This window comes from Epinephelus fuscoguttatus, linkage group LG20 (assembly GCF_011397635.1).
Source record: "Epinephelus fuscoguttatus linkage group LG20, E.fuscoguttatus.final_Chr_v1".
NCBI classification, from domain to species: Eukaryota; Metazoa; Chordata; class Actinopteri; order Perciformes; family Serranidae; genus Epinephelus; species Epinephelus fuscoguttatus.
Window position 1 is genome coordinate 20278201 of NC_064771.1, and position 26425 is coordinate 20304625.

The following is a 26425-nucleotide window of genomic DNA, read 5'->3' on the forward strand; positions in this document are numbered from 1 at the left end:
CTTGAGCAGATACTCAACCCCAAATTGCTCCCGATGACCGTTCCATCAGTGTGTGACTGTGTTACAAACTGAGGAGCATGTGGCACCTTGTATGGTAGCCTTGGCCACCAGTGTATAAATGTGTGCGTCAATGTGCCTTGTTGTGTATAAAGCACTTTGAGTGGTTGGATGACTAGATAGTCATTATATCCACATTACTGATGATTATTTATCAAACATCTTATGGTGTAAATATTTTGTGAGAGCACCAATAGTCATTCCTAAGACATAGTCGTAATATCGATATTAAAGTATTTGGTAAAAAATATCCTGATTTCCTCCATATTGCCCGGCCCTACTGTGTCTGTGTATCTTATAAGGCAGAAACCCAAAAATATAAAAAGGAAAAAAAACAAGCGCCAACCTCCGGGACTGAAAAATGAAGCCAACACTGGAGTGCCAAAAACTGCAGTTCATCCAATGGCCACTTGAGGCCGACTCCAGAAGCGGGTCAATCCCCAACCTCACATCAACATACCCAACTTAACTGCAGAAATAAACATGTTTACAGCCTGGTACAAGAAACGGAGTTGGTCTCTGTAACAAATTCCCCCTTCATGACAACTGTACAGGGGTGAATTTTTATATAACTCTCCTGTTTACATTTCATCAAGGCTTAAAGTTACCGTTATTAAGGTCAGGACTGCTTTTTCACAGAAGACATTTTGACCTTAGCCACAGAAGGAAAAGAACAGGTGTAAATGATGAAATTAATGAGGGCTATTTAGCTGTTTTGGTTGCAGGGCACTGGTATTGTGCATGCTGGCTCATTGGGACACTTAGAACAGAGCAGTTGTTAATGTTATTCGTAACACCTGTGCTTTTCCTCCAATGACAACTCAAAATGTCTGCTGTGAACATGGCTGGTATGTGTCTATTTTCAATGTATGTAGATGATTTGCTTCAGCTGCTGCAATTTAAACCTCCTCAAGCTGCATTATCACAATATTTCCCCCCCCATTTAAATCTATATCCATTCATTAAAGTTCAGGTTTATGACGTATTTGCTTGTTTTGGGTGTTTGGGTAGAGCAGGTGGTTAGAGGTGCAATGGACTGAGCTGGAAGTTAACATCAACACACACACTCTCTCTCTGTCTCTCCCCAACAGTCCCATTCATCACGTTGTGATTACTTGATAGCTTAGCCAGTTGGTAGCCCATGTTATAATGTTTAGCCAGCTGTGACGGTTGGCCTAATGACTGGACTGGGTTTATTTAATGGAGCGAAATCTGCTGGAAATTTGAGGGTTGCCAGATTCTGAGAAAATCTGTCAGGGCTGTAAGCAGGGAAAACTGCCCACCACATGCAATGAGAGGCAGGTGGACAAAAACAAGACCATGCTTGGGTTCTCTTTGAAAGCTGTTGATGGTGTAATTTCACTGCCTGGCTAAGGCCGTTAATAGGGCCTGTCAGACACACTGTTCCAAATGTACTGGATCAGACCAAGATTTATACCAACAAAATGTACACCATCTTAAAGGACCATGCAGTGGGCTGTATTTGCTTTAGTACACTGAGGACTGCAATTACTTTATTAATCTACAAGTTGATTAACAGAAAATGAACCAGTAAATTGAGCATAGTGTTAGTCTAGGCAGGACACAATGTCAAGCTCAGCTCACATCCCAGTTACATCAGCTGATCTCAAACAGCCCAATCAGCCGATAGAGCAGCTGATTGACAGAACGGAGTCAGCTGATAGATCACATGATTCCTTTCTATGCAACCAATTGGCAAATCTCATTCAGGGCGCCCTATTTAAACTGCTCTGGCCTGCCTACCTCTGCAAGTCGCCTCCACCCCAGCTCCTCCTTTTCATGCTTTGTCTGACTTATCAGTGGCATTTTGGTTTGCTCTGCCTCAGAATTTCCCTGTTTGCACGTGGAAGGGCAGGGAGGTTTGCTCTCTCTGCCTCAGGCTTTCCTTGTTTGCACGTGGAAGGGCAGACAGGTGTGCTCTCTCCGCCTTAGGCTTTTCACATAGGCGCGTGGAAGAGGCTTTCTGCGTAGGCCCGAGGAAAGGCAGAGAGGCCACAGAACAGAGCCATACCGCCAAATATGATACTGCAAATGGAAATAAAGTACTAAAGTTTTCCTGACTTAACTGTTTTTATTATCAACTAGTCTTTTTTTAAACACAAATGATTTATCAAGCTTTAACTCCATGCTTTTGAAGACCTCACCTTGGGCCCAAGAAAGTTATGATCTTCACTATTGTATGACAATTTACCGATTGACAGTTGAAGCCCTAATTATCACCAACCATTTTTTCCAAAGCAAACCAAAGATCTTCTAAATTAATTTGCATCTTATTTTGTACTGGGGCTTAGGAGGTAGAGTGGGTTATCCACTAATAAAAAAATCTGTGGTTTGGAGAAGTTTTCGAAACACTGGCAGCCTCTTATCTCCCACTTCGAAACAGTGCAATCTTTACCATTATACTACAGTATGGGAAGTGTGTGTAGACACAACTCTGTGTGGGGATGTAACAGTGTGGGTACATGCATTTTGGATTGTGATCTTCTAGAATGCAGACAGGATTAGGTTAACATGTTTTTCATTTATGTCTTTATCTATTTTAAATTAGTTGCACACCTAATGTATGCAATGTAATGTATGTTATTCAATCATTTTTATTTATTTTAATCATTTATCATTACTTTGGTCTTGAGCTGGGAGAGGATTGTTGGGGGATGGGGGGTTAAAGGGTTAATATTTCTGTTTAAAAAAAGAAGACCATGACACTGTGCTGTATGCTCATAATTAAACTGAACTGCTGAATGAAATTTGGTTACAAAAAAAAAAAAAAGATCTGCGGTTTAATCCCCGCCTCCCCCAGTCAGTATGTTAAAGTATCCCAGAGCAAGATATAGAACCCCATATTGCTCCTGATGGCTGTGCCTGTGCACTCAGTGTGAGTGTGTGGGAGTGTCTGAACTGAGTAGCAGGTGGCACCTTGTATGGTAGCCTCGGACAACAGTGTGTGAATGTGTGTGTGAATGAGGTCGCTATGAGTGGTTGAAGACTAAAAAGGGGCTAAGAGTCCAAGTCCGTCACCATTTACCTTCAGCCAAACACTGGACACAGGTCATTCCAGTGTGTTGAGAGGATCAACTCGAGTGAACTACTCACTGTATTTATTTTTGAGTCATCAGTGTGTGGTAGTTGTGAGATACTGCTTTGACCGCTTCGACTGTTATTAGACTGACACTCAGCATCCAACAACTGATAGTTGCCTGGACAACAGCAGTTAATTGATGATCTATGTTGTCAGAAATTTAAATGGAGAAGAAGAATACATGTAGTGGTGAAGTGAATTTGTTTATTACCTGCTTTAAAAAGGTTGTTGTTCAGCAGCCAACTCTCACTTTATCTCTTAACACAAGAACAACTTCCTATGTGATCGCTATATCCTCTGAGTAGCTCTTTGAATGTGAAGACTGTTTACATACACTTTTATCTTTTGGGTTAAAGTCAAGGTACAGGAAGCTGTCAGCATGAAGGAGAAAAAAATTTGGACGTGTTTGACAGATTTAACTATCACTTGTTTATAACTTGCCAAATTGCAGTCGACCCTTGAGAGGAAGTGGGCCCACAGTCTACATATACATATTTAATTTTCTTATCAGTTGATATTGATTGACTGATCCATTCCCAGGTTTCCACCAGTGAGCGAGGAGGCTGCTGTTGGAACCCCAGTGGGAGCCATCATGGCGGCTGCTGTCAATCAGACTATCATCTACTCCATCATGGAAGGCAACCAGGGAGGTGAGTGTACTCAGAGTAGTGCTTGTTGTCAGTTGTGGAGTTGGCTCGATTCACTGCCTGGGTATGACCACTGATAAAGTTGCTACTTCACTATTACCATTCAGTGTGTAGTTATAAGCTTATCAGCAGCTATTATCTTATTACTGTGGCAAAGTTCCTGGTTGTGTGGTGACAGAGCAACAGTGGACATGTGTGGCTCAGCTAAAACACAATCTTTGTTATCTTGCCCAAATTACAAAAAAATCACTTACCTAAATTGAAGGGTGACTCACCAGTAACACATTTACACTAGACTGACAGACCTGAGCCCATCAAGACGCGATGGGCCAGGCCAGGTTTGGGTTCGGCCTTCTTGATATAGCCTACTTTACACTTTATCTTAACCAACCAACTGCTTCCTCGCTATGTCACCTTTTTGTCAAAGTGACACAAGGAAATGGACGCAGTGGTGTACACAGGTTTGCCTGCATGTTTTCAACTGCGGTAAAGTGAGCGATAATTTTTTTCCGTACATTAACTGTATCAGGTGCGGGTTTGGTTCCGACATGAAAAACCAGACTGCCAGGCAGGTTCGGCTAGGGCTTGAGAACTACTCTTTTACTTTAATTTACACTTAGCCAAGTGAAAATACAACCTAGAAGCATTAAAGACAGATTGAAATCCACTTGCCCAGAACATTTCAAGAGGTGGCTCAGGAAACAGTAGAGCAGAGAATGAGGTCACACCCTGTGTGCGTGTTGTTACACGAGTTTCTCTGTTGTTCGTAGTGGTAGACAGTTTGGCTGGGCATGCATGTAAGCTCATGGAAGTCCCTGTGTGTATCTCACTGGCTAGCTAATTGCAACCGCTCTGCATTGCGCTCATACAGCAGTTACTACTGATATTGGTACTGCGTCTTTGCGAAAGCGTGGCACTTATCCTGTGGTTTCCCCTCAGATATCAATGACAGCTCTAAGGTAGCACCATAAGCTACTAGCTGCCAGTTTAGCCACCTTCGTGTTGAGAACTGTGTCCAGACAATCCCTCCCCAGACTCAGAATCATAGATATACTCTTAAAGCGTCTCCAGTGATTTCAATACGTCTGCTCATACGAAAGGCATGACATGCTGTTGTCGTGTTTATCTGATCCCTGATCAATGATTGATCTATGAGTGTCCTGTAGGGGTGGGCGCATCGATCCTAAAATGTGGATACCAAAAAAGGGATTAGCTTCTCTCCTGTACATCAAACCTATTTGTAATTCAAGAGTAAAACTGTCTGGATGAACTCTTTGCTTCCCCACTGCTTTTGTGTTGCACTCAAACAATATATTCCAGACCCAGCAGCATCTTCTTAGTTTTACTTTTGATGTCGGCAGTATAGGCAGATGGTAATCTCACCTCCCAGCCCTCCAGTTTACTGCTGGGGGCTGACATGGACCTTTTGTTGTACTATGGATAGAACCATGTATGCATCCACGTGACCGTAGCTGTCCCCGAATGTTCAATACAGAAGTATGTCCCAGCCTGACTAATTTAATCTGACACACAATAGCAGTGATGGCTTAATGAAAGAGGAAACAAATAGAGAAAGAGCACTTGGAGCTGCAACCGAATAAGAGCCGTAAATTCAATGTTACACAAGTCAGGCCTTAAAAGTCATTAAAAAGTCTAACATTTGAATTTGTGAGGTCTTAACTACCACAAATATTTTATCTAATTTTTGGGCTGGGCATTATACCGGTTTGTACCGAAAACCGGTATTTATTTTCGTTATGATATGAATTTTTCATATACCGCAATACCGGTGAATAGCCCAAACAAAATCCGGAACGCGGACCCATTTCACCGCTGCACACCACAGGCACACTTGAGCGGGTGAGAGTGAGAGCATAGAAAAGTTTAGAGGCGAGAATGGCTGCCGGAGAGAGTCCTGAAAGCAAAGCAACTGTACACGATGACCCAGAAGAACTCATACCAAAAAGAGCAGTGTTTCCCCTATATGCAACTAGCAGCGGCGCACCGCCGTTTACAATTCTCCTCTGCCCTCTGTATTGCCCACGGCGGAGTTTCGCCCTGATGCGCACGCGCGCGCGCACACACACACACACACACACACACACACACACACACAGGTAAGCACACTAGAGCACGGCTCAGACCGCATTTTCCTGACTGAAGACAACCCGTCCCGAGTCCGAGACAGTTACGGCCAGGCTCCACTGGGCACGTCAGCAGCGTGACACGTCTGCAGCGCGAGTCCCGTAGCAGCTCGCCCCCTCGGTTAATCAATTACAGTGGCTCCACCGGCAGCGGGAGCAGCGCGACAACCCCCGTCTGTCGCGCAACAACTTTCTATTTTACGTGGCTCTTCTATTTTTGTCACGCTACGCTCCCCTACGCGACCCTCCAGCAGATAAAAACTACATGAAATAGTGTGCGAAACGAGCACAATGTGTCTTTAAATGAATAAACCATTATCAGAGGTGATATGTGATGACTTTTTTTCATGCATTTACCCATGTTTATCCGTGTCATTGTGTAAATATCCGTGGCGGACGTTTGAAAGCGAGTAGATGACAAACAGTACAGTAAACTTGTAGATAACTCAAATAACTTAGGTGGAAAATGCTTGAACATTTCATGCAGCCTACATGCAGCCTCTCGGCTCGGCAAACGGTAAATAACCCTGCTGGCTTCTCTATGTGTCGCTTCCGTACGCAGTCAGTGGAGCCCAAATGAATGGAGCGGAGCGTGTGTTGTGTTCAGGCGTTGTCAGGTAAATAACAAATTCCGGCACTTGAATAGGCCATAGCACAACACAGCAGCATGTCAAGTTGGCTGAACCTGAGCAAAATACTGTGAAATACCGTGAAACCGATATGATTTTTTCTTAAAACCGTGATATGAAAATTTTGTCATACCGCCCAGCCCTATCTAATTTCATGTATTTAATATCTTTTTGTGAAAATGAGTGAAGCCTTTCTATGTAAAATTCCACATTTCTAATGTTATAAATCTCTAAAAAACTATAATACTGTCATTTTACTTCATACTTGCACTTCTGTTGGCACAGGGTAGATCGACTTAAAGCAACTCTTACCTTCCTTGTATTTCACGCAGCACTTAGAAAAAATATGAACATCCACAACTCGCGGCTCCCTCCAAAGTCCCATCCTCCTCCTCCTCCTGCAACTCCACCTCCCTCCAAAGGCCTACTCCCCCCTCCTCCATTACGTCCTCATTACGTCTATGATAGACATAGGCGTTGGCAAGGTAACGTTGGATACACGGAAGAGGAGAGCGAGTGTAACGTTACAACCAAGACAGTCAAATGCAACCCCAGAGTTTTAAAACTCAACCGAAGTCAGTGATGACTGATGAGTTTAGAATAAGGTTACAGTGCTAACATTAGATAGTAGCGTTAATGTTACTAGTAAGTGGAAACGCACAAGGAAGATTAATGTTTCAGAGGCTACGCTACAGTAGGGTAACATTAGCCATTAGCAACCGGATGCTGTGTTGTCACATAACGTTATATGTTATATTAGAAGCAAACTAAACATAACGTTACCTGTCCTGCACAGTCAAACGCAACCCCGGAGTTTTGAAACTTACCCGGATGCGAACGGTTACGTCAGTACAGTCGGAGGCCTCCACGCGGGGAAGACATACAGGATGCTCGGCGAATCATTGCATCTGAATGCAATGATTGGTCGGAGTTTTCTTAGAACATATGAGAATGGTATAATTATGATTTTGTATCTCTGGTGGAATTCACTTACATTTTAGTGTGCCATCAGCTTATTAATAGCATTTTAACCTAAACTAAGAAAAGCGTAAAATTTCCAGAAAGGTTAGTGTCACTTTAACTCACTCTAATAACCATAAACCTACATAACACTGACCTCTGCACAATACCACATAATATACTACTTACCTGCAATGCTTTGATAAGTAAAACATGATTTGTCCAAGAATTTGTCCTAAATTTGGTCAAGAGGTGCCCTGACAGGGCAGGGTCTTAAAAAGCATTAAATTTAACTGCCTGATACCTGTAGATACCCTGTTGTGGCTAAACTCTACAAGTTATTTTTAATCTGCTGTTGTTTGCCATAACCAAACAGCTTAAGGTGTAATACCACCACCACCTGGACTGGGCCTTTGCTGACTTGCATTTAGTCTGGGGAAACAAGACCTGATCTCAGATTCATATGAGATGTAGCTAAGGGTAAACAAAAGAGATTAAATTTCACCTGGGCTTTATGAAATGTCAAGTGTAAATGGGGCCGAGCAGCAATGGGTTGCTCATATGTCATATGCTGAAGCTTCTTATTGAAATAATGTTTAAAATACCTCCTATGCAAACACCTCCTTCTCACTCTGTAAAACTTCCCACTCACCATCCGACTGCTTTATACAAGAGAGTAAAAGAAAATCCCTCTGTCTCCCTCTTTGACCTTTCCCTTCTATATTTTGCTCCCTGTTCCTTTCATCCTACCTCCCCCGCTCTCGCTGTCTTTCTTTATCTCTCCGTGTCTCCAGGTGTGTTTGCATTAAATGAAACGACAGGAGTGATTTCCACTGCCAAGCCCCTGGACTATGAGGCCAACTCCTCCTACATTCTGAAGGTGGAAGCCGACTCCATGAGAGTGGTGTCCTCGAACCTCCGAGTTCCCTCAAAGAGTAAGTGCGTGGTCGTGTTTGTGAACTCTCCTCCTTCAAGATTACAGGGCTAACTTTTGACATCGGATTGCATCACCGCAATTTTCACAGATTTTCTTCTCTCTAATTACATACACGCACACACACACACACACACACACACACACTGAAGGATTAAAAAATAACAGTGCATCACCCACTACGTGATATTGTTAAGATAAATTTGCCACAGGCTTCAGCTTTCACTCTTGCTCACACACTTATCTCACTCTCATTCTCTCCGGAGCTCTTTCTGCTTTTACCTTGTACAAGTTCTCTTCAACTCTTCACCTTATCTTTACAGTTATGTCTTGGAAGACATGTTATATTGGGCCTCAGCTGCTGTTGTTACCTTTCAAGCAGCCTTTTCCTCTCTCTCAGGTGCCGATCAACCCTGTGGGCTACACCAGCTCGCTCTCTTCTCCGCTGCTGTTTTAAAATGCTTGCCTTTCCTCCTCCTTCTAGATTTGTGTCTCATTGGCTATCATAGGTGTTACATACATAATATGTAGTTATGTAACTGCCTAGAATTTATCTCTCAAATATCAAGCATGTTTGCAAAGATCAAAGTGGCCACATACAGCTGGTGTGCACTTTGGAAGATTGTAGATTTTATCTGTAGAGCTGTAACATTTCCCCAGATACTCTGTCCCAAACATTGGCACAGGATGATCTGTGCAGGTCAGGTCAGTGTTACATTGTACCGAACCTGCCTTTAATTACGCACATCTTTCAAGGTAGGGATGGGAATCGAGAACTAGTTTTCTGATTCATCAGAATCTTATGCTTCTGAGCTCATCAGTAGGGTTGCCCCCTGCCTCCTTGTCGACCAGCAGTCATCATTTAGGGCCATTAGTCGACTAGTCGCCTGAATGTTTACCATATTAATGTAGGCTAATTATTAAATGATTATATTTAGGCGGGCAACACAATGGTTTGAGTTCAAAGTGTGAGAAAGAATAGTATCAGTAACATTGTTAACACTGTGCTACATTACAGAGAAATACAAAACCGTACAAATGACCCTTCATTAATATAGGCCTATATTTTATCTACAAGTGCACGTCACACACTGAGCGAGCCGCCTGTTAATGACGCTGTCGGCAAAGCAGTAATGATTGTGCTAAGTGGCTAATGGGCATGTAGCTACTTCCATGTTTCAGATGATACGTGATGTTTGTAGTCGACCAATGAAGATGAGTTTACATATCACCTTGGGTTTGTCCTTCACCTTCTCAAAATGATCCCACACTTTGGATTTCCTGCCCGACATGTTATTAACTAGCCTGTGTAATAACCGCAGGCACCAGCCCTGTGAATTAGGGGCCATACACATGCCACTTCTTTAATGTGCTGGGCACTGGGCGCTACTCTTGCGCCTTTTTTGTGCCAGCTTTTAAGAGGACAGTAGCAGGTTGCGTCTGAGGTTCCTAAGCAACTTTAGCAGGCATCGTATAGCCTATTTACCTGAGATCCTGAGAACACAGCTGATCTTCTTCCAGGAGCTGTTTATAAGTGTGTAGGCCTATCCTCCATGGGACACGTAAAGCTCTGGGTAGCCCTGCACTTTTCTGTATCTGTCAGACTGAATATTTACAGGAGAAGGGAAAGATATCTGTCGGCTGTGATTGGTTTGTAACGTGACTCCTGTCTGACTGCTGAGTGTGACCTCTTCCTGTGTCTGTCCTTTCAAATTAAACTCAAACATGGTCCAGTTATGTAGGTTTTGATTTATTTTGACAAGGCGCAGCTCCTAAAAAGAGTCTCACGTTTGCTTGTTTATTGTTTTGTTTTCTTTTTCTGCGATTAAACGACCAATGAAATCTTGCTGACTAATGACCTTTCTGGTCGACTAACGTTTGGTGTACTATCAGGGGGCAGCCCTATTTATCAGTTCTTTTAATTGATGCCAGCGTGTTTTTCTGACAGTTGAGCATTAAAGAACAGCGAGGTCACGCTTATGCATCTAAGTTGCTGGAAACCTGCAACAAGAACGAGTCATAGCAGAGAGGAGGAAACAGTCCAAAGTGTGGTTTCATTTCACATAGAAAGATGACAACAGAGCTGCTTCCAGGCTGTGCAGTTTGATTTATAGAATACTGCACATGCAACGCTCAAATCGGCATGTGCAGTGAATGGAATTAAATGAATGTAATGAAATAAAAGTAGCCGTCTCTAAGGGCATGTGCAGCACGCGCAGTGCGTAGGACTCCAGTGCCAGAGGGGACACCAAAATAGCTTAATATGATCATCATCAATCATAATTACATGTATTGCATTAGCTCACCCAGTTAAGGCCCTCTCAGACACAACATGGTTGGAGCTGAGCTGCTGATGGTTTTATACCCTTTTTCCATTGTCGCTCTTGGCTGCACCAAGTAAAGCCATGCTGCGCCGATTTGTGTTTCCACTGTCAATTTAGACGTGGCGGGCCACACCATGCCGTGCCAGAGATGGACATTCTCAGGAGTAGGTCCAAATTCTGGCCAATCCCTGACCATCCCCCTTCTCCCCCCAAACAAGCCTGTGTGTTATGAGACTCTCCTCCCCTCTGTCTGCAGGAGACCAGAGAGAAAGGCGTTTTTTGAAGTCTCTGTGTTCAGCTCTCAGTACTTTTGTAGCTTCTAACTGAATCTCTGTGGTTTGGAGTTTAGTTTCTCCCCTCCACCTTGCTTTTACTTTTATCTGTTTTATTTTACTGTTTCATGTTCGCTATCAGCCATATTAGAAGTTGTGTGAAGTTGCTGCTTGAATACTCAACATTTCCTTATTTTGCTGTTTCACAATAAAAGTTTTTACATACCAAAATAATGGGGAACTTTTATTGTGAAGAATCCACAAGAAATTAAAAGTGTTATTACCAAAGTGGCGTAACTTTTTTAGTGACTTCTCTTCAATTAAGTCTCATATTACGGCAGGGAGGAAAGTGAAAGCAGAAACAGCCACAGTGAGATGTTGATGAAGAGCTGCAGACAACAGGCTCTTACTGCACCTCTGCAAACAGCTCACCTCCAACAGGTAAACTTCTTTTACCTGCCCTGATGTGGGAAAACGCATGCAGTACCAATAACAGGGGACTTTAGCCGTGGATCAGCACTCTGCTTTTAAACATCATCACTCAAGACAAGCAGTCATCAGTTCAAGACACACCTTCAAGAGGGTAGCCCTGTTGTAATGGAAATGCAAATCCCTGCTGTCCAAGCCAAGCCAGCCCAGGACTGTTGAAAAGGGGTGAACACAGCACTTATTATTAGAGTCAATAATACAGTCAGTTGCCTCTGCTGAGTGAAGTTTTTTGAAACTTAAGCTCATTAAAACAAGCCTGCGTTCAACAATGAGACAGGAACATCTGGTGGTCTTTCTGTCACCAGCATCAATGCAGAGCTTGCTCAGAAGCTGCCATATAATGACCTCATTAACGACCTTGCAGCCACAGACGTGTGCCTCTGTAGAGCCTCCTGCAACTGCTGAAAAATGCCTGTTCTGTAGTTCTTCTGAGAATATACTGTCTCTGCAGAATCATAAAGTGTGGGACTTTTCTTCTATTTTGTGTGACAAATGGGACAGTACTGTTTTTTCTTATTATTCATTTAAATTTATTTTTACAGTAATGGCGCTGACAGGAGAGAAAAGGAAAGGACAGGACAAGACAGGACAACAAAGCAATTGCACATAGGGCACCCAAATGGCCAGCAGCCCTGGAAACAGAGCCACTTCTTTGTTAGAGATGATGGTTTTTGCAATAAATCAGTAGCTTACAAATATTCTCTCATTTCATCCACACAGTTCAGACTTCAATCAGTGAAGAATCCAAGCGGTGGGTAGAATCGATAATGGCATTACTATCAATGAAATCTTATATATTTCCATCTCTACATTTCTAGGTACAGTGGCATGCAAACGTTTGGGCACCGCTGGTCAAAATTTTGTTTACTGCGAGTAATTTAGTGAGTAGGAGATGAAGAGATCTCCAAAAGATATGAGCTTAAAGTTGAGATGTGTTTTTTTTTTAACATTTTAAACAAGAAAGGAGCACCATGCAACAGTCTGGGCACCCTAAGACGTTTAAACTCTCAGACAGTGTTTAACAGGGGTGCCCAGACTTTTGCGTGATAAATACACTGCAACAATTCTAGTCATTGGTAATGGTTACTTTCGTCCATGCATCCATTTTCGTAACCGCTTATCCTCTTGAGGGTTGCAGGAGGTACACCCTGAACAGGTCTCCAGACTATCGCAGGGCTGACACATAGAGACAGACAACCATTCACACTCACATTCACACCTACGAAAACCCACGGCTGACATTGTTCTTCTTCCTTTCTTTGCTCTGTCTTAATTTTCTTTCATTTTATTCTCATTTCAGTCCATTCAAAAACAATATTTCCTTCAGTTGCATGTGGGTGGAAAAACCTAGTTTTTAACAGTTTGAACAGCTTTAATTGAAATTATAACTGAAGTGAAAATGCTCTAATTAGTCCCTCATTCTTTCCCCTCTGTCCTTTTAATTTGCCGTCTCTTTTCTCTGCCTTTTTCTAACTGCCTGTATCTGCTGGTATTTCTCTCTTTTCTCTTTCCTTCAAAACAAATCTGAGCTCTTCTTAATTGATGCTCAGCTCCCTGGGTTTCCCCTTTCTTCTTTAATTATGGTGTTTACCACATGCTATTCTCATTTCAGCCGGCTATTTGAATTTAAGCATTCTGCAGGGATTAAAACTACAAATCATTGTAGTCATTAGCAAATCTCCTTCCATTATTTTTGCTACGCATTTTAATCAAGCAACAAATCAATAAGATTCTAACAATGTGTTAATCCAGTTCTCTAACTCAAGTTAAGGTTGGAATCATAAATAGATGTTTCGGTGTGGTGTCTCAATTGCTGTTGTAGATAAGAAGATTAATGTTTGCATCTGCTTGTTTGTTTGTGTTTTTCTTTTTGCGTGCCAAAGTTTTTAATGTGATTTTTTTTTCTTCCTTTGTCTTTTTGGAGTAAAAACTTGAGCAGTTCACACAATCCTGGGATTTGTTCTTTCCCTCTGACACATGATTCGCCCTTTCACAGACTTTGGTTGATGTATTGTGTTGCAGTTTTACGTGGGTGTGACTCACAACTCCCTGTTTTTGGACAGATAAGACTGAATGTGAGTCATTCCAAGTTGCAACCACTGAATATGAATGACAAGAGGCTCACTGGCACAAAGCTTTGTCCCATATTGAAAGTGTAGCTCGGAAGAATGACAGTAACGTTTCGTCTTTTACTGATCAATCAAAATAAATTTTTCCATTCAGTTTGTGTGTATAATTCAAAATACCACTTACAGTGTGACTGATGTGAAACTTGATTTTGAATCTTGCCGTAGAAAGTATTTTTGAAGATGTTTGGCTTGAAACGACCACAGTGTCATGACTAGTAAGATTATTGATCCAGATATTTTAAAAATGTGGTCAAATGGTTCAGAGCAGGATCACCTCTGCAGCAGCATCCCTATTCAACATTTGGTTATATTTCTCACAGCACATTTTCGGAATTTGTCTTAACAAATGGGCAAGGCAAGGCAGCTTTATTTGTATAGAACATTTCATACAAAAGGGCAGTTCAAAGTGCTTTTCAGAGCAATAAAGTATAAAACATAATACAGGAAGGAGCAATGAGAAAAAAGATATAAAAGGCAAAATTAATTACTAAGTGATTTGCAATTTTGAAAAAATCACCATTAAGAAGGTGCAAAGATGTCAGAGTCGGGGCTTGTCTAACATCATCTGGGAGGTTACTCCAGGTTTATGCTGCATGATAACAAAACGCTACTTCATCATGTTTTGTTCTGACTCTTTGGACAGTCACTATTGCCGGCCCCAGATGTCTTCAGGTTCCAAGAAGGTTCATATGTCACAAGCATATCAGAGAGATATTTGGGTGCTGAGCCACAGAGTGATTTATACACAAGCAGCAAGATTTTAAAATCAGTTCTTGGAGTGATGGGTAACTAGTGTAATGATTCTAGAACTGGAGTAATGGGGTCATTTTCCTAGTTTTCTCAGGACCTTAGCAGCAGCATTCTGAAAGAACTAAAGTTGCCAAACAGCTTGTGTGGAAAGTCCTACAAACAGACCGTTGCAGTAATCTAATTTACTGGAAATAATAGGCATGAGTGAGCCTTTCAAGGTCTTGCTTTGCTTTATTCCTCTGACTCTAGCAGTGTGTTTCAAATGGTAGCAGGCAGATGACTTCACAGAGTTGATGTGGCTGTGGAAGTTTAAATGTGAGTCCAGAATAACACCAAGGTTTTTTTTAGAAAGATGGGGTGTCTTCGAAGTGAGAGCTGATACACACTGTCTGTCTTTTGCCCAAAGACAATTATGTCGGTCTTATCTCTGTTGAGTTGGAGAAAATTTTGACACATCCAATCATTTGTTTGCTCAATACAGTGGCACAGGCGTTCTACAGGTCCATAATCACCTAGTGAAAGCAATATGTATATTTGTGTGTCATCTGCATAATTATGATAGGCAACGTTATTAAATACTGTCCCATCTTAATAAATAATACCTAAGGATGTTTTTTCCAAAGTTACAGGGAGCCTATTACACTTACTTTCAGGTTCATGCTTGTATTTCAGGTTTCTACAAAATGTTTACATGCTTTAATGTTCAAAAACACTTTACTTTCCTCATACTGTCTGTGCAGGAACACCTGTATTCACCCTCTGTCTGAAACATTCTGTTCTAGTGCCTTTCTCTTTAAGGCTTCCTCCCTAAAAAGCCCAGTCTGCTCTGATTGGTCAGCTTTTCCCAGTCTTCCATATCTAAGACCTTGGTGTCTTGGCACCATTGTTGCAGCCGTGGAGTAACTAACGGAGTATATCACAACTTTCTACTTTCTAAATCACCAATAAAAGCTTTTAATCCAAAATGCTGACAATCTGACGTGTACCAGCAGGAAGGTTGTCAGGAATCAGGGAGAAGAGAAATTAACAACATCTACGACAAAGATGACTGGTCTCCCTGACGTTAGCATGTAGCTACATGTAGCAGTGAATTTAATGTAAACACTTAGTGTGCCTGAAGCAGATGACCATCAGGGGCAGACTGGGACTAAAAAACAGCCCTGGACTTTGACTCGGCCCAGCCCACAACAACTGGTGCATGGAAACTCATCAGCCCCAGACACGGGTGTCAAAATACTTAAATCTTAACACATAATACTATACCTTCCAAATTATAGCAATAGCACCGATGTTGACTAGATGTTGTGTTAAGAGCATAGTGTAGAATACTCACTGAGAAATAAACGACACAGTCCAGATGTCTCTCTGCTGAACAATTCAATGCAGATGACTGCCTGAAACACACAACAAGACATGGTATGAGTTATGATAAATCACAGTGTAAAGAGGCTGTAATGTCTCTCCCATCTGCACCTGCTGCACACGGCTGCTCGATTTGCGTGACGTATGCGCTTCCTTCTTCTTCAATTTGATTGGCGGCCGGCCGGCTCATAGATATCTATGGGCCGGCTGGCATCCAATTTAAAGGCTGCCACCTAGCGGACTGGACGTGGAACAGTAGATTATCAGGGAGAAAAAGGAAACAAAACAAAACAAAACAAAAAACGGTGATGACTGCGTGGCGGCCGCCGGCCATCCTGTGATTCTCCAGAGCCTCCAGATGGCCAGTCCGCCCCTGGTGACCATGTAAAGATATCCATCACAAGTTGACATCAGCTTGTCTCAAAAGTAGAAATAAAGATCTAAAGTAGATTTCCTGACATGGATTATTTTACATATGCTTACATCATTATTTGAAACATTGGCCACATTTAATATGGGAGTCTGACACTGTAACATTTAATATTTAACAGAAAATAACAAAAAGCATAATAGCTCCATTTTAAACTTTGACTGTTGCTGATTTAGTCATCATGACTATTAAATGTTGTAGAGAAATGCTTAAGATTTGAAACCATGTTTTCAAGGACTTAAAATCTCTTTGCCCCTGCTGTTGTCCCTGCTCATCTTTGGTTTCTCAAAATGCAGCTGATCACCTCATGATAATGAGTTCTAACTTTGGCTGCAGATATTCTTTTAGGAGAGGCTCCTCAATCACTGTCAGACCAGTGTTACACCTGCCACACACCTCTTGAACCTATAGAAAAGGGAAGCAGCAGCAGCACCAGTTCGGACAAGTAGTGTAGACATGTCAATATTATCGCCGACAAGTGAAAATATTAATAGCTACTGCAAGTGTAATACTTGCAACACCTTCAGGGAATGCAGAAGCTGTGACTTTCTCTTCCTGAACATGTCTACAGCTGCAGGACTGAACGTTTGTTGTTGCTTTTCTTGCCGATATGTGACACAGGTTGGACTTGCAAGTTCAGAACTGCAGGTCTGACACGAGTGATTTACACAATGACTGTGTTTGTCCTTGTTAATTCATGTCTTACATTTTATTGTTTGCTTTTAATCCCAAATACTGCACGAGTTTTACAGAAGATCCCTTTTTCTACTTTCTGTAATTCAAATTGTGTATGTGTGTTTATGTGTGTCCTAGCTAACACAGCTAAGGTGATAATCGACATCCAGGATGAGAACGACCACCCACCGGTTTTCACCAGGTCTCTTTACATTGGAGGGGTCGCAGAGGATGCCAAAACTTTCACCTCCGTCTTGCAAATTCAGGTACAGACACCCACATACCTACATATACAACCAAACTCTAAGAGTTGATAAAATATAGAAACACATAACAGTATAATGTAATTAAGGTGGAAACGGACAAGTTTTTACTTTAACTTTTGAAGTAAATGTTGATTGCACAATGTAATGGCTGTAGGGGGATCACTTAGAATATGCACAATTATTTTCCAAAATAAAATTTAGCTTTTTAAAACAAGTAAAAAATATCTAGTCTCAAAAAACAAACAGATGTCTTCAAGCTACTTCTGCTGGTCTAAAAACAAGAACATTTGTCTGGATACAAAGAAGAGAGAGAATATTTCCCACAATATCAAAATGTAGTTAAAGTGTCATCATCATAAAATAACGCTATATGTTTAGGAATTATATCTTTAAATCAAGAATATCGTTATCGCAAAAATACCCTGAAATATCGTGATATTATTTTGGGGCCATATTGCTCACCCCTACTGGAAACCTTACTTGGCAAAAGCGAAAGAACCTTGTCTCTGAGAAAAAGTGGATCCAGTTGTCTTTACGACAGCTGTGTTAACAGTAATACCACTTGGAAACACTAGGGGGCAAAAAGTTATCTATCTTACTATATAATGACGAAAACTCTGTCTGTGTGTCTGTTCCATGTTTTTCTCCTCACTGACTTGGTCAATCCATGTGAAATTTGGCACAGTGGTAGAGGGTCATGGGAGGATGCAAATGAAGCAATATTACATCAATTGGCCAAAGGGGGGCGCTATAGCAACAGATTGAAATTGCAAACTTTGAATGGGCATATCTTATGCCCCGTATGTCGTAGAGACATGAAACTTTGCACAGAGATGCCTCTCCTCATGAGGAACAAATTTGCCTCAAGAACCCATAACTTCCGCTTATATAGATTTTCCGCCATTTTGAATTTTTTGAAAAACACTTAAAATCGATGTCTTCCTATGAAGTTTGACCGATCTGCATGAAACTCAGTGAACATAATCTAGGGACCAGTATCTAATATCTCCCTCTTGGCAAAAGTTGGAAAACTGAGCTTCTATAAGGCAATGAATATTGCGGAGGGCATGGCTCATCACATAAAAGTGTATAACATTTCAAGGGTTTCACTGATTACCACGCAACTTTGTAGGCATATGACCACACATAATCTGAGGGGACCCCTCCATTATTGACCCCATCAAACAAAATGGGGGCGCTAGAGAGCTAATTTCTTATCTAGGCCTAACCGCCGTATCGATTTTTACTAAACTTGGTAGATATGTAGAACAGGACGCCTCAAGGTGACTGGAGAAATTTAACTTTAATTGGCAACTGGGTGGCGCTATAACAACAGAAGAATGCTTAAGAATGGCTAAAATGCGACCGATCGCTGTGGCTCCCCCTGTGGCCAAATGTTTGTTTTTTTCTAATTTTTGGTATGACTAAGTCACGTTATGGTATGCTGTACATAATCACGGAAACTGTCAGTGTGTCATTCTGTCAGTCAGTCATTCTGTCCATCCCACGTTTTCAAAAACTCTGAATACATTGCTCTTCTTAATGGGTTCAGTTGACAATTTAATCTGCAATTTCCTATAACCTGTATCCCAAACACACACCATGTGAAACTGTACGTGGGCAACTGTGCACTCAATGGGTATGGACTAGTTTCACTTACTTGTCAGTTCAGGCAGCCCAACAGGAGTCACCGCTACACTCACATGGCACACTCCTCTCACTTCAACAAACATTGAATAAAGTCTTTTAATCATGGCAGTGAACTTCAGATGTCAGTGCTCTGCTCAATGCTCACCTGAAAGCTGTGGTGTCGCTTGCTGCTGTGGCTGTGGTTGTAGCTTCTACTGTTCATATAGTTTCAAAAGCCCGACTCCCACCCCCACCTGTAGACTCAGAGTCCACCCACTCCCTGCTGTGCTTAGCTTGATGTTTCCTCTTCAATAATGCTGTGCGTATTTAACATTTACATAATAATCCACTCCATGCAAGTTGGCTGACTATATTCCAACTTTTTGTAACAATGCTGTGTTGCTTTGTATTTTACTAAGTTTCTTGTATTTGTCGCCTCATCTTGTGAGACTCAAAATGTTATGACTTGGACACAAAAGTAGCCTTGACAGCTTCCAGCTTAATTCATTTTGAAGGTGATTACAGCGCCCGTGTTGACTTGTGTGCTTGTATTTGTGTTGTTTATTTTAAATGGAGATAAATTCAGTCCAGTAAGTAACAAGATTAACTGGTTAGATTATTCTGTCTCCCTCCCTCGACACATCCCTCCATTTCTCTGTGAATTGATACATCTCTCCGTTTCCTTTACTTTTTTACCTAACATGGAGAATCTCATATCACTGTAAACAACTCGAGCGACTCTCATATTATTAAAATGGCTTTTAGGACCCAAAATGGGTCACAGAGCTCTCAGCCTCTATCTGAGAAGTAGCAATATGTTTTAATGAGCCAGGATGCCACAAGAGACTTGGGCAGGGTCTCTGGCAGGAAAGTATGCGCTTTAATATTTTATTAGAGTTTTTAAGATCATTCTTAGACATTCCTGCTTCATTAGATCACACACAGTGAGAGTGACGGGGAAGATGAGAGAATAAGGGAGAGCACGCAACAAAGAGTCATATTCAAAATCACAGCTTCACAAGCGTAGAAAATGTTCTTTTCTCACTCATAAACCTGGTGTTTCAAATTATTATTCCTCCGCTGCAAACACCTGAGGGTGGTGGTTTTGCATATGGATTTCCAGTGTCAAGGCTGGAGCTGGTTTACAGTAACCTGCTCTACCATCATCTGACCTCTCTAAATACTTTAACAGAATGGACGGGTAGAACTAATGGCTCGCTAGTAGGCTCGATCACCGCAGGGAGAGGTGATAGATCTCAGATTGGAAGGAAGGGGGAGGATTGATGGTTAGATAAAGATAACTGGCATCCTGCTGAGAGACAAACTGGACAGAAGAAGTTTGGGGAAAACTTGCATGATTCATGGGTGGATGAATGGATGGAGAGGGGGGAGGGGTGACTAGAAAAATGGACGAGGATGCTCGGGGCAAATTTGCTAACATTCAGATGAAAGCGCGAGTGAAGACAGTAAGTGGGGAGAAAGTTTGAAAAATGTGCATTTTCAATCTCAGTGGTTTCATTCAGGTATAACTAATTCCATCACATCTGTCTGAAGCACGCACGTCATCTTAATGAGTTTTGTGTGTGTGTGTATGTCAGGCTACGTTTTGTTATCTCTGTGTATATTGCTTCATGCAGGGCTGCCATGCTTTCAGAGTGTACGTGTTCAAGTGCACGTGCTGGAGTTCAGTCTTTTTGTCCCTCAGAGGATGCCAGAACACAAATATTGATTAGCTTGCAGATGAGTCTCACATTGGCAAACCTGCTCGATACCTCCAAAGGTTCTTTTGTTCTTCAAAACCAATTTGTGATTTTATTTTTGTCTCCCCGAGATGCTTGTCACTTCTCCCAGCACAACCAATGCAAACGCAGGATTTACACATCGTTCTCTCTGCAGCCTTTTCCCCTCGCTTTTAATTGCTAATTCCAACCTTCCCTTTTAGTGGGTGTTCATACCAAAAATAGCACTGATTTAAAAATATTCAAACAGATGCACTGGCGTAGGTGTGTTGCTGGAGGAACTTGTGAGAAGGTAGAGTACAATCCAGGAAGTGCAGTTCAAATACAGTGGGAACCATTATATGGGACAGAATCATTCCCATACAAATGCTGTTCTTTATGCCAGAGACAGCCGCAGCCAGGAGCATTATGTTTTCTGTCCATGTGATACTATAAGAATGCTTTTAGGGAATTTCCCCTAATTTGGCACAATCATCCACTGGACTCAAGGATGAGGCGATTAGATTTTGATGGCCAAAAGTCAAGTTCACTGTGACCTCCTCATATTACTCAGGAATTCATACACTTATCATGACAAAATTTCACAGAAAACTCTAACAAGATAAAAATGATGAAGTGGTGATATTTTATATTCAAAGGGTCCAAGGTCAATTTCACTGTGACATCATAATGATCTTAAAAAAATTTTTTACTGGCCATTATTCAACATCCTAACTCAGGATCAGAAGGGCAGACATTTAATCAGGTACTTAATTGATGACACTAATCTTGTATAGATCTACTGTGCTGCAGGGTTGGAGATGTGTGTGAAGCATCCATGTTTTAGAATAGAGTTTTTGCAGCAACACACATATTCAAAGGAATGTCTGCTGACATAGATATGAGTCTGGACAGATATGGATGTAAAGTACAATTTGACAGGTTGACAGAGGCATACCAAATCTGTCACATCAGCATACTAGTAATTTCTTTTGTTATGCTTGTTATTAAAGAAAGGACAATAATATATTTAAGCAACATCAAACTAAGATAAATCAATGATAATCATAATTTTCAAATCTTACTATATAATGATGAAAACTCTGTCTGTGGATGTGTCTGTCTGTGTGTCTGTTCCACGTTTTTCTCCTCACTGACTTGGTCAATCCATGTGAAATTTGGCACAGCGGTAGAGGGTCATGGGAGGATGCGAATGAAGCAATATTACATCAGTTGGCCAAAGGGGGACGCTATAGCAACCAATTGAAACTGCAAACTTTTTTTTTTTTTTTTTTAATATATTTTTTGGGCATTTTTGCCTTTAATTGATAGGAAAGCTGAGTGTGAAAGTGGGAGAGATAGAGAGAGAGGGAATGACATGCAGCAAAGGGCCACAGGCTGGAGTCGAACCCGGGCCGCTGCGGCAACAGCCTTGTACACGGGGCGCCTGCTCTACCACTAAGCCACCGACGCCCTTGAAATTGCAAAATTTGAAATGGGCATATCTCATGCCTTGTATGTTGTAGAGATATGAAACTTTGCACAGAGATGCCTCTCCTCATGAGGAACAAAATTATTTCTTATATAGATTTTCCACCATTTTGAATTTTTTGAAAAACACTTAAAATCGATCTTTTCCTAGGAAGTTTGACCAATCTGCATGAAACTCGGTGAACATAATCTAGGGACCAATATCTAAAGTTCCCTCTTGGCAAAAGTTGGAAAACTTACTAAAACTGAGCTTCTATAAGGTAATGACTTTAACTATCTGCCTTTCAACGTGCTACCTCAACTACTAATGTACAGTTTTAGTCCACTAACTATCCCACTATTGGCAATGGTACTACTGTACTTTCAATAAAGCAATCTTCAAATTTACAAAAACTCTGTCTGAATACATTGCTCTTCTTAATGGGTTCAGTTGACTATTTAATCTACAATTTCCTATGACCTGTATCCCAAACACACACCATGTGAAACTGTACATGGGCAACTGTGCACTCAATGGGTATGGACTAGTTTTTATTAACAAAGAAAATACATTTACGGGTTTCTTTTGTTTCTTGTGGAGCCATATTACTGATGTTTTCTAATAATACTTGGTTTAAACTGTGCCTCTGAAAAAAACTACATTCAGAGCCCTAACACTTTGCCCTACCCCTTGGCATGAATGCGCAAAAGGGAGGGGTAAGGGATAAGTGCTAGGGGTAAGAAGTGTATTGGATTTGAGTTGAGGGCAGGGTGATAGAGTCAAAACCAAGACCAGACCAGTGTGAGTCCCACACTGCACGACTCACTTACAATAAAATGTGGAACATGCAAACCATATGCACTCCTAAAATTGATCTGAAAGATCCACATTCGCACCAAATCACCCACAGAAAACAACTGAAGATTCCGCTTCATGTATCTCTTTTGTTGCCATGCCTGTGTATAGCATATATGTGTGTATGTATGACACCTGGGGCACCCTGCCTGTATGAGCAGTGCATGTACATTGCGGAAGCACTTGTATTGTTTTTTCAGTACAGCGTTAACAGGTTAGAGCAGCCACACTGCCAGCATGGGGAGCACCTGCTCAGATGCTGCTCGGCTGCTCCTCAGCTGCTGCTCAGCCAAGGCACATCAGAGAATAAGAGATTTGCCTATTTTTTTCCCACATGACGTGCGAGGTTTTTGGTAAAACTACCTGGGAAAATGGTCTTTTGACATTTACATTATACCACCTCTCAATTTCAATGTCTAGATCACTGCCAGAAATGAAATAATGTAAATATTTATTTAACTGAATGTTTCCTGTTTCTGTTTCAAAATAAAAGCCTTTTGACAATGTTTCTGTGGATGTAATCCCTTCATTTGTTAAGAAAAGGCTTTTTATTGTGAAATATTTGCAAGACCATGAAGCTGAAAATCCAGTGGCTTGCACTGCTCCATAAGTGATGGTAGTATTGGCCTTTAATTGTGGAAATACAGTAGTTTTAGCAGCAGGCAGCTCTGCAGCAGGGCCGCAGCAGCAACACTGTCTGTGTGAACACCTTACGCGTGCAAGCCACGGCAATTCAGCAAGGTAGTCGTCACATGCTTCTCACACAGGCAGCGTGGCCCAGGTGAAAGTGTACCATGAGAAATGGCGTGATAAAATAATCAGAGGACACTGCAGAGGTGAATTTTACATGTGGGAATTGTCCTTTGTTTTCTATGAGCAAACAAATACAAACACTATGGAGTTGAATCAACTTAACCAACTTTATTCAACACTCCTTCTTTGAGCAGGCAATTTAGTTAAACCCTGCAGCTGTGGTCTTGACCGGTCTTTAAATAAAAACCTGAATCCTCTTTGTCTGAGACCAAGACAAGGCTGAGTAAAAATGCGGGTGATTCTGAGATGAGATAAAGAGCTTACAAAGGTGATCTGGAGACCAGTCTTGGCCTGGAGTACGACAACACTGGTTGGCACACAAGACAGCAACATACCTTACTGTTTTATACTTACAGAAAATGATGCAACAGAGCAAAAGCAATCAAACTGTGACAGAAACTGAGCCAGCACAGTGTTTTTCCAGCAGTTCAGCTCTAAGTATTTTCCTGGAGGTTTTTCACCAACATCCAGAATTATTAATCTTGTCACTTTTCCAGTTTCCTCCTACTTAGACTTTGTATGTATGTGGATTTAGGACACAGCTATACTCTTTCTAGGTGCAATAGAAAATAATCAGGTCTGTACTCCACACCTGTACTATTGCAGTTCAAACAGGTGGTTGATATTACTGCAGGTATTGATGTATTGCTGAAAAGTTATCCTAACTGTGCCACTCACAACTGCAAGTAAGAACACCAAGAAAAAGAAATATCTGTACAGCAATTCTTTCCTCAGTCTTCCCTTATTCCCTCATCTTTCTATATGTATGCCTACTTATTTCCTTTATGTCTTCTTTTTCTTTCCTGCCTCCATTTCCTTATCCCCTGCCCATAAGAAAAATAAAACATTTGTGTCTCTTGCTATCATAGCGTTACCTTTGATGTGGTGGGTGTCTCAGAGCTGAATCTGTAGTCTATACTCCCAGCCCTTCTTGTAAAGACCCAGCAATAAATCAATGTCTGTCTGAGTGTGCGTCTGTGTCTGGACGTGAATGTGAGGTTTGCATGTATGTGTGAATGAGGGAGAGACTTGATGGTTAGCCAGAATGACAGAACAGATGAATAGGCCTGCACACAGCTCAAAGCACCACTTTACCCCCTACTGCTGATTGAGAGTACTACATTAAACAGCACAAACAAACAGAGCAGGTTCTCCCACGAGAAAATAAAGTGAGGAAAAAGCAGCAATAATATTTGGCCTTTTGGTGAGTGACAAATACAAGATATCAGTCCTGAAGTAATCAATATACACAGCAGTGCTGCATGTTGATCAGCTGCTCAAACACCTGGAAGCAAAGCGCTCACAGTCATGACGATAATCATCCCGGAACATATAATTGATTATTATGATAATAGTAACAATGACTTGATCACAGTGTTTGCGTCGCTGATGATGATGACATTTCATTATAACAGTGATTATAATGATGATGATATTTTGGTGGTGTTATGAAGATAATTACAATAATGACACTATGTTGTGATTCTTGTTTTCCTCATTTTACAGGCTCTGGACAAAGACACCGGTAACTACAGCTCTATGATGTACCGGCTCATCATTCCCCCTCCTGCTGGCAAAGACAGTAAAGATACTAAAGACGGCTTCGTCATCGAGCCATACACAGGCGTGGTGAAGACAGCAATCATGTACCGCAACATGAGGCGGTCATATTTCAAGTTTGAGGTGGTTGCTACGGACAACTATGGTAAAGGACACAGCAGCAAGGCGGAGATAGTGGTAGGTATATTTATATTTTTTATGTGGGTGGCAAGTTTAATACTGGTTTCCCACAGTCATGAAATTTATGGACCGCTTTAGTCAAAAAAAGCTTTATTTCCATTTGCAGTATTACATTTGACAGTATGGCTCTGTTTTGGGGCTTCTCTGCCTTTCCTAGGCCCACGCAGAAAGCCTCTTCCAAGTGCCTATGTGGAAAGCCTTAAGGCAGAGAGAGCACACCTCTCTGCCCTTCCACACACCTATGTAGAAAGCCTTAAGGCAGAGAAAGCACACCTCTCTGCCCTTTCATGCGCAAATGATGAAAGCCTAATGCAGAGAGAGCACACATCTCTGCCCTTCCATGCACCTACGTGGAAAGCCTCAAGGCAGAGAGATGTGCTCTTTCTGCCTTGAGGCTTTCCACGCACCTTCCGCGTCCACGCACCTACGTAGAAAGCCTTAAGGCAGAGAAAGCACACCTCTCTGCCCTTTCATGCACAAATCACGAAAGCCTAATGCAGAGAGAGCACACATCTCTGCCCTTCCATGCACCTACATGGAAAGCCTCAAGGCAGAGAGAGCACACCTCTCTGCCCTTCCACACGCAAATGAGGAAAGCCCCGACAAAATCAGTAGGCCCATACTGGCATAGCTAAACTTAAAGAGTCTGCCTTTCAGCATTTTTTGTTTTCCTCTCTTTTCAGCTATGCGCCAATGTGATAGCGCCGCCATATATGAAACACAAGTGTCAGCTGGCTTAATTTCCTTGCACTCCTTTCAGATGGTTCTATGACATTCAAATGTTTAGTCAATGATTTATGCCTAAAGAGAGTGTGATGGGTAACCCTTGACTGAAAAGAGAGACATTGATCACATAATTTAGTCATATTTAATAAAAGTGTAGATTTGAAAATAAGATATACTTCAGTCAGGACCGCTTTAGTCAAAGAAAGCTTTATTTCCATTTGCAGTATTATATTTTACAGTATGGCTCTGTTTTGGGGCTTCTCTGCCCTTCCTAGGCCCATGCAGAAAGCCTATTTTACCTGCCT

The 26425-nt window shown here is 41.6% G+C and overlaps 1 protein-coding gene across 1 annotated transcript in view; it reads left to right on the plus strand.

Annotated features, from left to right (window-relative positions):
• Positions 1-26425, plus strand: part of LOC125881273 (protocadherin-15-like) — a 363072-nt gene that overhangs the window by 277802 nt on the left and 58845 nt on the right. The window contains exons 25-28 of the mRNA XM_049564361.1: positions 3698-3807; positions 8332-8472; positions 17041-17168; positions 25161-25391. Of these exons, the coding sequence (XP_049420318.1) occupies positions 3698-3807; positions 8332-8472; positions 17041-17168; positions 25161-25391 (610 nt within the window). The remainder of the gene's footprint in view (positions 1-3697; positions 3808-8331; positions 8473-17040; positions 17169-25160; positions 25392-26425) is intronic.